The following is a 14,887-nucleotide window of genomic DNA, read 5'->3' on the forward strand; positions in this document are numbered from 1 at the left end:
ATATAATATTGGCTTGTTTACTTTGCTTATACTTAAAAAAAAAATAATAATGCATAATAATAACATCTTAGATATGCCTGAAAGTAGTTTAAATTAAAAGTGAAATTTAATTATTTATTATATAAGGCCATTAGCCATATTTAAAGCCCATCGAAACTCAAACGACTATCGATATGTCGATAGCTTGGCTTGCGCTTCAAACAGATGTAAAGATGTGTGGAAATATTTGTAGTACGCTTGCGTATCGACTAGTCTCTCTCGCTCTCTGCCGTTGCGCTGATGTTAAATTGTTTAAATTTTAATCACAGGTGCCTGTGTGTGAACCAAAGTAACAGAGCACAGCCAGACAGTGCTGCGCCGGCTGCTCCAAGGAAAAGTACGTCTGCTGCGGACGCAAGTAAAAATAAAAAGCGCGTCAAAAAAAAAAAAAAATCAAGTGCTGAGTTCTCCATATCTGTTGATATCTTATAATAATATATCTATATCATATCTTTATAATAATTGCAAAAAATTCAAGCTTAAGCTTGCAATAATTATGTTTAGTTAAACATACATGAAAACGTGGAAAATAAGTGAAAGCAAGTAACAACAAAAATGTGAAAAATTTGCAAAAGCGACGCGCATCTCAGCATCAAAACGGAGCATCCTTGTGAGTGAGTGTTGCTCTCCTTCTCTCTGTGTACGTGTGTGTGTGTCCTTGTGTATATGTATATGCCATGAGATATCTTAATTTACTGCAAATTCCAATTTGACAAAAAGTAAATAAATAAATAAAAATAAGGTAAAAACGTTTTGTTTTTTCGTTGAATAAATGAATGAGGAAATGTCAATTTTTTAAAATGTTGCGTCCAAAAGAAAACGATGCAAAAAATGAGTATTAATTTTATTTTTTTTACAAATGTTTCTTTTTATTGCTTATTCCACACAGATACGCAACCACTTGCTAATCTTTGTGTGTGTGTAGGCAGGTAAGGAACCTCTATTAAAATTCATGCAATTAAATTATGAATTAAATTTGGCGTGAAAATATTGTGCACACATTTAAATATATACACATATGCATATACACAAAAAAATTGATGTGTTTTGTGTTCTATTTTTGTTCACCTGAATTTGTCGTATCTTATCAGCAATGTCAGCATCATTGAACAGCTATTGTGTGCTCTCGCACACACACACACACACAACTTCGCTTAGCACCGTCTCTCTCCCACTCTTTTTTTGTCTGCTCTTGTTGCTATACGTGGAATTCTCTGGATGCTCCGTTTTGGCACTTTAACTTTTACAGTTCTTTGCATGTCGACGTCTGTCGCGCTCGCACTCATGCGACTGACCTTGAACAAGTCCAGCTGTCTTTGTTCTGCTTTTTGTTGTTGCTTCTGCCGGTTGTTGAAGCCTTGGCCTTGGCTGCAGTCCCGCATAGTAAATTGTTTGCTTAACACACACACAGACACGCATGTGTTCTTTGGCAAAGCAATAATCAAATATTTGCAGTCAATTAATATTATTAAAAGCGGTGCCGCTGACGACGACGACGCTTTCACCCATCACGTGTTCAGCAGCGTCCGTGTCTCGCTCGCTCTCTCTCTCTCTCTCTTACAGCAACTCTGTCGCAAAACTCTCATTTGCTTCTGTATTTCTTTGCATGTGTGTGTAAATGTTAACATTTACATTCTCTTTTTTTTTTTGCTTATTGGAACTGATCAACACTGAACACTATTAAATATTAACACAAGATGCTTATGCGTGTGTTTTCGTACATTGAACCCTCAGCAGCGACTGCTTGTGACGTCACAAACGTATCTGCCTGGGTTTTCTTGTTTGATGTTTTTTTTGCATCTATGAATCATTTCCATTAAGTGTTGCCAACAAAAAAATAAAAAATTTAAATAACCTGCGGCTGAAATTAATCACTCTCTCTCTCTCTCTCTCTCTCTCTCTCTCTCACTCTCTCTCTCTCTCTCTCTCTCTCTCTCTCTCTCATTGTTTGCTTATTGTATTTGGCAGTAGCGCATTATTTATTTTTATTGCATAGCTTTCTTTATTTAGATAGTCTTATCAAGCAATTAAATGAAATTATTTTGACGTAATTGCCTTAAAAGATTTGATATTGATTTGACAATAATTAACTGCCCTGAAGCTCTACGCTTATCTATTCACTCTTATCAAGTGTTCAGTCAATAAACACATAAATTAAATGTTTGCAAATTGTACTACGATATGAATTAATTCATTGATTTTTATCTTTATTCATTCATTAATGCACTTCAAGAAATGTTTAAAAATAGCATGAAGACATTGTGCAAAGGAATGTAATACGAAGAAGGAATATATCTCCTAGCTTAATTTGGATTATAGGTGCTCGTTTGCGAAACGCAGGTCAAGTTGATCGATAGACATGATTCAAACTAGTACATTGAACCCTATCGCTTAACGCTTATCGACACGAGTTGCATAAACTTTTATTATAAGAAATAAAAAGGCAAAAACTGCAGTTTGCACAAATTGCAGATGTTATTGCTCAAGTTGAATATTGCATTTTTTCAAGCGAATTGGCTATCTGAAATTTCCATGTTTTCAATTTTAAATGATTGCCAAGCATAAATCGCATTGCTTGAGTCAATAATAAAGAAGATATATGTATGTAAATATATATATATATATAATATAATAATATAAAATACATATTTATATATATCATATCATATATGTATATATTGTGAGATGTAATAATCGCCCTTGTACCTTTGTCAACGCCTTAATTCAAATTTGTATCTGTCTTTCTCAGAAATATACACAAATTATCATATATATATATATGCCACGCCTTTTATTATGTCTGCGTGCATGCCACTCGTTCCCAGCTCCACAGAGGAGGAAGGGAAGGGATGTGTGGCGGTGGTTGGTGGGGGAAGGGTGCACTGGTCAACGGCCCATTTTCTTGGCCCTTGGCTGTGACTGACTTGTGAACTGCGACAGCCGTGAAAATGTAAACAAAATGCGCGTAATTAAATTTTCATACGAAAGCACGAGGAAATTTGTTCATAAATTATTCAGACTCACCTTTTAAGCAGACAACCCCCTCCCCCAGAACCAACTAGGCGTGTTCCCACCCCTGTAAAAGTTACTATTTGCAACTAATACTTATCATTTAGCTGTTGTCAGTTTTTAATTGGCAATTTCTGGAAAGCTGACTGACTTTCCTTTACTAACTTTTTCCCTTGCTCTTTCAGTGTGTACCATGTCCACAAAGTTTACGGGGCAAGTTCAAGTCGTGCACTCTGATTTTCTTCTTTATAATGCTGTCTGATTTCCAAGGTGTTAAAAAGCTTACGATAATATAAAAGTCGAGCTAGTAAATTTCATTAATTGCTTATGAATTTCTTCTAATATTTTATTATTTCTAAAAACTAAAACTATTTTCTATTTTTATGGCGTTTTTTTCTGTGTGCTTCTCACAGTTAATTACATATATATATGTACTCGTATGTATGTATATATATATATATATATAGCTGCTGGTTGGCCGATTGCTTCCGATGTCGGCTTGTTGCTGCTTTGTGGCATGTGGGCATTTGCTAGCGCCGGCACAAATGCAGCCTGCTTCCTTTTGGAGATATAGCGACATAAACATACAGATAAATATACATTTACTGAGCCGCAGATGCAAAGCGTCGACAGACACATCCACATCTGGTGTGGGCCGGCAAATATTATTTTACATATGTTGCAATTCGTTGTGTCTGTGGCACAGCGTTTAAAATGCAACTTGAAGCAAACAAAATCATCAAACAGCAGCTGAGGACTTACAATCTGTCATTGCTTGTTGCAAGAGGAGGAGAGAGACCCTCACCACGACTATCCTCGTATAAATCATAATGAGCACTAAAATAGTCAAATATATAGAAATAAACTTCGGCAGAAAGGAAAACTCATAAATTATAATGGTTCGGTGTTTATATAATATTCAATTGGAAGGCTATATGTCTACAATAGTGTATTTTATTGCTATCGGAAATCTATTTGAATCGATAATTTGAAGTAAGAGCAGTTATCGATAAAATTAATAAGCTTGAACTGCGTTTGGTAAACGAGAACTTGTAATCCAATTTGGAAGTTTCTGGCTCTTATAGTCTCTGAACTTGGCTTGCGTATGTAGACAGACCTTTGTATAACTTATTTATAATAATATTAACTCTGGTTGCTAACTAATATTGAACTATTTCGCGATATGAGTTGCTTATAGATATTATCAAAGCTGGTGGTGGTTACAGCGGGGAAGAAGAGGAGTTTTTAGCTTCCGGCACATATTATTCAAGCCTTATATTAAATATATACCGACGGTTGTCGGTTGCACGTCTGCTTGTATGTGACGTGTTGCCACAAAAGGTAGCTGCGTACTGCTTGTGCCCGTCAGGCACGTATTGCCAACATCACACTCGCACACACACTCGCACTCACACACACACACATTTATGCGTAGAAGTGTAATTGAAATTTGCGGTGTTTGCATTATTAAGGAAGCAATTGCACAGATGTGTTTGCCACATACACACACACTTATACATATTTAGCATATGTTCTACATATTTAGCAAATGTTGTATGTATGTATGCAACACACCTCTTAAGGCTGCGTGCCTCAATTGGGTTTGGCTTGTTGCCTGTCGTCGCGATAAGATTTCGAGCGTGCCAATTGCGCCCCGATGAGATTAGTAGCGATAACAGTTATCGAATGTGAATCTATTGTCCAATTAGTGTAGTAACTAATCAATATTTTCACGTATCTTTCAGTCGGACTAGCATGCTCATGATAAAGTCTACTTAAAAAAAAGTTATCGGCAATAGTAAACTATGAATGAAAAATTATTGTAATCTTCAAGAAAATAGTGTACTTATAAACGCCGTAAAGGCGAGAAAATTAATTCATTACGTTCTTGCATCTCAGCAGACCTTTTAATATATTGCAATTTCGCAACCGAAATTTTTCGTCGATCTGTGAACAACATTCAAGTTGCTGTTATCGGTCGCTAGTTGCTGTTATCAGTAGTTAGTTACAGCTGTTATCTTATCTTAATTCTATGAATTTATCCCCAACTAAATACTCAATTTAGCTTTTGCAATAATTGCACAATAAAAAGCTTATTTTTTTGCACATGGTCAGATAGTTGAGTAGTTCTTGTAATTCGCCTGTGTTTAATATCGAAATGTAGATCAATATCTATTTGGGAAAGTAGCGTTATTTTCGTGTTGTTTGCTGTTTTTTAAAACCGTTACAAGCAAAAGTTCATGGCAATGGTTATTAAAGGAGCCGCAAACAGGCATAGCCTGCGGAGGCGGGGAGCGGGGTAAGGCGAGACGAGGCGAAGCCGAAAGGTAATAAAGTTTAACATTCGTGTAAATAACACACAAGGGTTGCTGTTATTGTTATTGTTGTTGTTGTAGTTATTGTTGTTGTAGTTATTGTTGTTGTAGTTACTGTTGCTGCTGCTGCTGCTGCTGGTGCGACGAAGCATGGCAATGGTGGAATAGGGCGCCTAGACACACAATTGTCCTCGCCCAAAACACAAAAAAAAAAACACACGCAACAGCAACAACAACAGCAACAGCAGCCCAACAACAAGCTGCATAAGCGATGACGTCAGACGTCAGCAGAGAGTGAATAACTGAAGAGGCGACGCACGAGGGGCAACGACGACTTAAGCAAATGCGGCGCCATTTTGCAAAACGCCTTTTTAGTTATGGCCAAAGGAACAAAAAAAACTAATTACAAGTAGCGAGCCCCGAGTGACCTTTGACACAAACTGAGCGCTTGTCAGTTGCAGCGCCAAGAAATATGCCTTGATAAATTATGTGCAGCTTAGACTGTTGATAGGGGTAGAGAAAGAGATAGAGAGTGGGAGAAAGAGAGAGAGAACGAGAGAGAGAGAGCGAGAGCTGCAGACAGACATATTCGGTCAATCTCTCGCTCTTTTCCCCTCTTTCTCTCACTCTCTTGCCTATGGGTATCTCTCTCTCTCTCTTTCTGACTCTCTGCTGCCTGTGGGTATATTTCAGAGTTCGTTCATAGAAAACATCTGCGATTTTTGAAAGTCTATAAATCTTCCCACATTTTTCTGTCTATTTATGTTTATATTGCAAATGATAAATTCTTAATAACCATGCTTATTGAGGCAGTCTTAAAAAACTTGGAGAGAAAGCAAGACAAAACTTAATAAAGATAAATTAATTTTGGTTAATAAAAAAGAGAAAGTGGCACTAATTAGCACTAATACCTGAGGCACATAACCCAAAATTGCTGGTGAGTTTTGGTTTTGTTTTGGTTCCGATACGGTCTCTTCGGGCCAAATAATATCAGGTTCAGTTAGGTTCTGATAACGATTCCAATTGTGAATTTCAATCGGCAGAAGTACGGTTCCGATTCCAATTACGGTCTGAGACCCTAATAGATATTTAGCTTAGGTCAATGATCTTAGATCTTGGGCCACTTTTGCCTGTTCCAAGCTGGTTGTGATGTTAGACTTTTGAAACCCACTGTGTGTGTATGGATTACACATTACATTCGATTCTGTGACTCACTGTATCCGTAATAATGGACTTTTGTAACTCACTGTTGTTCACATTGGACGTAGACTTATGCAACTCACTGTGATTACATTCGAACATTCATTTTCATTGCAATTATTGCAATCTAAAGTATAAATTCGCAACAATTAATTACTCTACTTGCCGCTCTCGCAAGTTGCCACACACACATGCACACACAGACACACCCATAGAGAAAGGGGCATGGTCAGGGGTGGAGTAGCTGGGCAGGCAGGCAATGGTTTTCTGCTTTCTTCCGTTTATTTTTGCATTTTGCACTCGATAAATAATGGCAACGGCGCCAAACATTTTTTGCAGTTGTTTTTCTTTTTTATTTTGTGTTGTTGGGCTTGGTTTCTGTTCAAGTCGAAGGTTAGATGGTATCGCTTCAAACTTTGTTGTTGCTGCTCTCGTTATTTTCATTTTTTTGTTTGTCGTCTATCGTCTTTTGTTTATCGAGGCTTTGACTTGCAGCAGACAGCAGACCCCCCGCCCTTTGTCCACCGTTCCTAACTGCTAGTTGGCTAAAATAAATTGGCTGTTGGCCAAAAACACTTTGTTGCCACTCTGGGGAACAATGCGGGGAAAAACAAATTCACAAGCATTTCTCATGTTGTTTTCTCAATGCGCAACAACACTTTCATATCATGTGCAGCCAAGGTGTGTGTGTGTGTGTGTTTTGTTGTGTCTGGCTGGCAATGTAATTGTTATAAATTCGGACTGGAATAAAAAATGTGTTTAGCACCTCGCTTGGCGCTCACATGAGCGAATATCTATATATATATTGGCACTTAGCAAAAGCGATAACCACTGTAAAAGCTGTAATAGGTAAGATATATATAATATATATCTATATATATATTTATAGCGACTGAATTAGAGTTGCGTTAAAAACGAAAAGCAAACAACAGCCAAAAAAGAAAAACAAGTTAAGCTGTCAGCAATTTATGCAACAGAGCAGATTAACTTGTATATATAAATATATATGATACTGTGTTGCAACTAATTACCAAACTTGTCTTTATATGATTGATATTCACATAGAGTCAGCTGCGTATTTATAGTTATTATAGTGCGTCATATAGGAACTCTTGGATAACCAACCGAAATTCAGTCAAGCCAACCCATGTATATAATGCATTGCGATCGAGGTGGTCCTTGCAATTCTAACAAACCACGTCCTTTGCAAATCTGCTATTTTTATAAAAGGGCAACCGTTTTTGCACACAGCTCACGAATATCCTTTGGGTTTTCAAGCGTAACCATATTTTTGTGCTGACAATAAAACTGAATATCGATTGGCACTCAATTTGCACACGCAGATCAAATTTGTTTTATTTTATAAACACAAATTGAATGAAAAGGGTTTAAATGACAAGTTTAATTAGTTGAATATCAGCAAGCCTACAAACAAGTAAGTTAAGAATCGAATTGGTGAAACTATGAGTTAAAAACGAGCTCTCTCGACTCGAACGAGAAGATAGTTAAACACGTGAACAGACACCCATCGTGACCGTGCTCTCCCAACTGATATGATAATGAGTCTAGACGCTTTTGCATCAGTAAATATGTACCTACCTAGAGAATGTCCTAAGTAAGACAAGAATAAATAGCTTTAGGATTATTTAGAATGTATCAAAGAACCTGCCAAAGCATTGCGGCATCAGTCTATTTTCGATTCCTTAACAACGTCGTCGTGTTCTAAATTTGCTCTTGGGATCACCTTTCAGTTGTACTTGTGCCTTATTATTACCACATTTGTGAAATATACATTATCAATGAGATAACGGCTCCAGCGGAAAGTGAGAAACAGCAATAATTCGTGGACATTTTTTAAGAGTCGGGGACGGGTAGCAATTGACTTGTTACGTATTAATTATACTGCCAGTTAGTATTTTGATTGTGATTGAATGTGTCTCAACTGATACGTGTTTAATCTTAAGTTGGCATTTGCGGAATAGTTGCCATTTATTGATTAGTTTTTGTTTGTGAGCACACTGATTTGTATTGTGTATCGCGGTTATCAGAAACAATGTATTTCACAACTCAAATAGCGTTGAGCTCTTTTGTCTATGTATATTTTTATGGAAATTGAGTCAAACTGTTGAGCGATACGGGATCAGTGATTAAGTTATCGTGCTTGGTAGTTAGTGTTTAATGCTTGATTCAGTTCAGTTTGTGGAAAGCCTACCGCATTGCAGAGTGCACAGGAACTCGTCGGCAAATCAATTTTTTTATCTTTTTGCACGCGAATTTATTATGTGAGTTTTAAATAAATTATGTGATTTTTTGCACGTGAATTAATAATGGCAATTTTATTTTAATTGCGTATTTTATTCATGTGAATTGGTTGTGGCAATTTATACTTTGATTTATATATAAATGTAAATGCAATTCTAATCGAGGCTATTGGCCTTGTGTACATAAGTAAGCAGGGTTAAGCCCTTAAGTTGCCCCTTTTTTATTTGATAAGGCTTATCGCTTGAATGCTGAGAGTTGTGATTGGTAACAAGTTGAGCAGAGGGGTGGCAATATTTGATGTTATTACTCGGAAAATAAATATTATTGCTTCAGATTTCACAAGAATAAATAATTAACAATAGCTTTGAAGTGCCAATAGCAACAGCAAATCGTCAACGATTGCGCCAACTGTGCTTAATAGCTGTGTGAGTAAGTGAATTATTGATTCTGAGCATGAGGAAACTCTAGATTGTCGTCATTTAATGAATTTATAGAATTTATAATTTAATTGATATCCAGTAGAGAAGAAATATTAAAGCAATATAGTAAAGTATATTGATATGTATTCCCCATGCAATCTTATTTTGATTCTAATTAAAAATTCATTTATAACTTTTACGAAGAATACAAAACATTGAAAAATATATATACAATAAAGAATGAGTCCAATAAAGCGGGATACTTTCTTTGTTGCTGAAACCCAAAAACATAAACATCCAATATATTTATCAACGTTTTCTATTTATTTTAAATAATGTTTGCCTGAGCTCGTGGCTAGTGGTACAATCAGTTTTTATTATTAGTAAATATAACAATTTACAGAACAATCGAGCTTAAGGGGCGTCAAAGCAAAGCCTTCAGCAATATTATTTTAAGATTATTTACATGTTTGTTTGTTGTAGATTGTGCAACTATTTGAGATTTGGCTTAGCATGGAAGTTAAACGTTTGAATCTAAATTGAAGTATAGGCGAAAAATATGAATATTTAATGATTAACCTTGTATTCTTTTTTTTTGTATTGATAAGGTATTTCAAATCCAGCATCAAATGCTTGAGTCTATACTTTCAAAAATGTATGTATGTAAATATATTTATATTATTGCTGTTGGCAGCAGCAGCAAAGAACGTTGAATTGATTGTGAATTTATAATATGTTTGAATTTGGAGCCCTGCGTGGCTTATTAAGAAATATAAATAGTTTATTGTTAGTTTTATTTACATATCCACATAGCCAGCGTTAGCAGCGCTCTCTCTCTCTCTCTCTCTCTCTCTCTCTCTCTCTCTCTCTCGTTTATCTAGTTATAAGCAGTTATGATTCGTTTATCAAATCTAGCAAAAAATTTAGCTAGAATATTGCCAAAGTGCTCATCACTGGTCGCATTTATCAATAGCCAGGACTCGAGTTGTGACAAGGCGAATATCCTTTGGGCAACTTATTTGCCAACAAGCGCAAACATAATTGAATTGTAACACACACACACACACACACACACCCTTCAGCCACCCACTCCCCCCTCTGTTATCTATAGTTTTTTTTTCGTTCATGTGGCGTGCTCAATTAAATTAATGTTTTATTTCTCATTTGCACCTCGGTGTTTGTCTGATTGATGGCAACGCGGATAATATTTCGATGATAAGTCAAATTCACTTGGATTATTTTTAACATGTGACGCAATTAACTCGAGTTTTTTTGTTATCTATTTGTTTTTTCTTCTTTTAGCTAGGTCGATTGTTAATTACTAAATGGCAAAGGCACGCAGAAAACGTTATCAGGCCAAGGAGCAGCTGGAGCTGCAGCAGCAGCAGCAGCCAAATGGGTGTAGTTAAAAATACCAACAACAACAGCAACAACAACAACAATATTACAATGGATAAACGTTCGCTTTGCTGCCTCATCATCTGTGTGAACGTGTGCTTTGTGTTGTGGCTGGTCAGCATGCAACAGCTCGAATCGGATGAGGCAGGCACACTGAGCACACTGAGCACACAGCTGCAACAGCAACAGCTCCAACAACAACAACAACAGCAACAATTGCAATCGAGTGCCAACGGCAGTAGTAGTAAACCAAACCAAATACACGACCCTAGTCGCACTCAGCAACTTAGTAGCAACCTTAGTAGTTATTATTATTATTCGTATTCTAATTATTATAATAGTCCTAGCCAAGTAGTTAGTCTAGACAAGGCGGCCACGCCTATATCAACAACAACATCAATGACAACAGAGCCATCAGAAATGGCCTTAGATGCCAATCAGTTGATTGATTTGCACCATTTTGGCTATTTGATGGAGCAGCCGGCGTGTGAATCGCATATCCTCGCCTTAATCCTTGTGCATACGGCGCCGAAGAATGCAGAGAAACGTTCACTAATCCGTCAGTCGTGGGGCGGAGCCCCAATGACGTCACAATCACCGCTGCGGCTTGTCTTCCTGCTGGGCGCTGTGCCCGCCGATGAGTTGGAGCTGCAGCATTCGCTGGAACGGGAGAATGCCCGGCACAGGGACATGGTGCAGGGCAATTTTCAGGATGCCTATCGCAATATGACGTACAAGCATGTGATGGCCCTCAAATGGTTCAACAGCAATTGTTCGCATGCCCAGCTGCTCATCAAGGTGGACGATGATGTCTTTGTGAATACGCCACAGCTGATTAAGTTGCTTCTTCTCCGCGAACCGCCAACTCTCAACTCGAATCTGACGTCGTCGACATCGGCGACGCCATCAACGTTGGCGTCACTGCTCCAGCAGCGGCGGGAACTGCTCTTCTGTCGTCCAGTGATGGCCTCCCGCGTGAAGCGATCCTATCGTGTGAGTATAGGCTGTATTTTTACGGTACTCTCGATTCGATTCATTAAATTGAATAAATAAATATAATTTGACTTCTTGCAGTCCAAATGGCGTGTCAGCTTCCGAGAATATGCCGAGAGTTATTATCCGCCGTACTGTCCGGGCTTTGCGATTGTCTACTCGGCGGATGTGGTGCAGCGTCTCTACCAGGCCGCCCAGCACGCGGCCTACTTCTGGGTGGACGACGTCCACATCACGGGCATCCTGGCGCAGCAGACGAACACGACGATCACAACGCTGCACCCGTTCGTCCTCTACGTGGACGATTGCCAGCGATTGCTGAGCGGTGAGCGTGATATCGATCAGCTGGAATTTCTGTTCACGTGGCACACGATTTCATCCAGCCAGATTGGAGCACTGTGGCAACTGTATGCGGCGCAGAACTACACGTTGCCACACAGAAACGCACAGATGGTGGAAACGTTGGATGGGGATGGGGCATCGGATACGGGTTGGAGCTAGCTTGAAAAGCTTGAAAATAGGAATATCCTCAATTTATATTTTGGCTGTTTTGTTTAGGATTTCGCTGTACTTTACTTTAGTTGTTAAACATAGATCTAAAACACTTATTTGTTTTAAATGTTAGTTAGCATCTGGCATGGAGCTGAGCTGAAGAGGAGTAGATGATTATGATGATGATGATGATGACGATGATGAAGATGATGGTATATATATTGTAAGTCAAGTGAACCACCAACCACCTGCCTACAATCATTCGTATCATATTTGATATAGCGTATAACTGAAGCATAACGATAAAGCTAAGCGATAAGTCGAAGAGTAAATACAAAGAAGCCTCTCTCTGGGTGATAATTACAAAACTATACACACAATATTCGTATATCAAGCACAACAACAACAACAACAAATCCCTATTCCGTATATATACATATATATATATATAGGGAATCGGTAGAAGATATTATAAAGTGTGTAGCAAAGCATGACATATGTTTAGTATGAAAATCAAATGAATTGATTCGATCTGTAATCTGTACTTATTATAAATCAAATGATGTCGATGGCAATGAGAAACTTACCAATGTATTTTTTGTACTCATCTATAGCAATTAAATAACTATATCATTCATATTTTTAATTTCAACTGCATGCACTATTTGGCAAAATGGACATTTTATATTCAGCCGCAGCACAAACAAAAAAAAAAGACAAAACGAGATAAAAGATTTCAAGTGGGAACATTTAAAAAGCCAGGAACGTTAACAACAACACAAAAATATCAAAAAGGAACGAAAAACAAAAAATAAAATAAAAAAATGTAATCTTTGTAACAAATGAAATTTATAAATGTCTAATGAAATTAACTAAATGTTCAAGTTTGTCAGAAATTATATATACACACAAACATATATATGAGAAAACAAGAAAAAAAAATCCATATAAAAAATGAACTTACAAATTGTACAATGTAAAAGGAAAAATAAAACGAAGCGAAAATAATTGAATTTCCATTGGTATTTAATATCTGATTGTGTCTAGTTGTTGAGCCCATTATCCTTGAATGCAGTTCGACAGAGGAGCTCCTTTTGAATCCAACGGATTCTGTTGGGATTTAGTATCAATAACCATAAATGAAAAACGCGTTAAAAACGCAGACAACTCGCGCCAATAAACTGCTTTCTGCGTATGCTAAGAAGTTAAAAGGTGTGTAACTCTGCTAATTTGCACTACTTTCTTTCGTTAGTTGACAAGCAGCTTAAAGATGTGAAACTGTGCTCTTAGTGAACTCTTTTTTGAAAATTGCAGATTGCTATTTGTTTCGGTTCTTAGATGACTCCACAATGCATGATCATAGTTCTTAGAGTTGGTCCTCGTGTAGGGATATTACTTTCTTGATATGTATTAGTGCACTAGTGTTCACCTAAAAGTATGCTTTTAATTTTTCACATTGTTAATAATTAACAAAGTGAACTGCTTGGTATGCAGTACAAACAATCTCAAAGTGGTGAGCTTAAAGACTGCTATGAATATACAGCAGTGCTGCAGCAAGCAGCTTTTGCATGTTGCCATTTCAAATTTGGCGGGATATTTAAAAAGTAATTCCTTAGACAACTTTAAAATTGCCATTTGTCCAGCGACACTTGATGAGTGAAGTGCTGACTTTATCATTAAATATTTAATGGCCGCATGAAGGCAATTGTACTTTTCTACAGCTGGGCCGAAGGACATGCAAAATTTCATCCAATCATTTCATACGTCACTTTGTACAAACTGTACAAATATTGTTGCAAGCCCAGTAATAGATATCTAGTTGTCAGAATTGGATGCGCTAAAGGTAAGGGTGGCGTCGCTCCAACAAGCCTATTGGGGCCTTTTTCGTCCCTTCGCCTTTCAACTGTGTGTGTGTGTTGGCCACAAATTGTTGCATGCAATAGCAGACAAATGTTAGTATGTTATCGTGGGTCAGCGCGTGCGGACACGAATACAGGACACACTGCCATTTTTATTGTTTACTTAAATAAACGACAATGGTTTCGGTAAGTGCAACTTTTTTCCATGCGATCTGCCTCAAACAAAGTGGCTCAGTTTGCCACTTAAGGCGAGCACAGACTGAACTTATTTATTTAACAGATCTAAAATGTTTGATTAAAATCCGAAAGCAAATCATGAAACCTGCTTAAGTATTTTGAAAGTGACTCAAGAGCTTTTGAATATATTAATCTAACTTTAACAATTGATTTTAAGTGAACAAAAATGGTTAGGACTTATTTAAAAATATTAAAGCATTGTACTTCGGAATGGGTACCAATGCTATATAAATGTTACTCGAGTTTTGCTCACCCTTTTTTAAGTGGGATCAACAAGATAAACAATAGAATCAGGAAGACGGGTTGAGTTTGCTCGTTGTCCTTAGTTGAGTGCCGGCGCCGCCTTCGTTAGCTGCAAATTATGAACGAGTGGATGGAAAACACTCTAAGCCAGGAAACAGCTCCACAAACAACTTCAGCTTTTAGCTTAAGCCTTTTACTCTTAAGCTTGTAGCTTTTCACTGCTAGTTTTAGTTTGCATTTCACAGGCCGAAAACTGCAAGCTCTGTGCTAAAAAAATGTCTCAGTTGAGTTTCGATGCTTTTTTGAAGGGGGCCCCAAAAGCTTTTGGAAGTTGCGAAAAGTGTGTCACGCTGAGGAGTAGGCAAAAAAGTTATTATACATACAGGAGTTGTTGCGACTGCTGCTCTTTTGCAGCTCCTAT

At 37.5% G+C, this 14,887-nt stretch overlaps 2 protein-coding genes across 2 annotated transcripts in view; both read left to right on the top strand.

Moving 5' to 3' along the window:
• The first annotated feature begins 338 nt into the window (after positions 1 to 338).
• LOC6557752 (UDP-GalNAc:beta-1,3-N-acetylgalactosaminyltransferase 1) lies at positions 339 to 12,773 on the top strand. The gene is made up of 3 exons (XM_001983220.2): positions 339 to 376; positions 10,547 to 11,635; positions 11,717 to 12,773. Exons 2-3 carry the CDS (start codon positions 10,640 to 10,642, stop codon positions 12,134 to 12,136), a joined length of 1,416 nt encoding a protein of 471 aa, XP_001983256.2. The 5' UTR covers positions 339 to 376; positions 10,547 to 10,639; the 3' UTR covers positions 12,137 to 12,773.
• A 1,375-nt stretch (positions 12,774 to 14,148) lies between these two features.
• LOC6557772 (band 7 protein AGAP004871) overlaps positions 14,149 to 14,887 on the top strand; it is a 35,768-nt gene continuing 35,029 nt past the window's right edge. The window contains exon 1 of the mRNA XM_032737644.2: positions 14,149 to 14,172. Coding sequence (XP_032593535.1) covers positions 14,164 to 14,172 — 9 coding nt within the window. The 5' untranslated portion in view covers positions 14,149 to 14,163. The remainder of the gene's footprint in view (positions 14,173 to 14,887) is intronic.

This window comes from Drosophila grimshawi, unplaced genomic scaffold (genome assembly GCF_018153295.1).
Source record: "Drosophila grimshawi isolate 15287-2541.00 unplaced genomic scaffold, ASM1815329v1 contig_44, whole genome shotgun sequence".
Lineage (NCBI taxonomy): Eukaryota > Metazoa > Arthropoda > Insecta > Diptera > Drosophilidae > Drosophila > Drosophila grimshawi.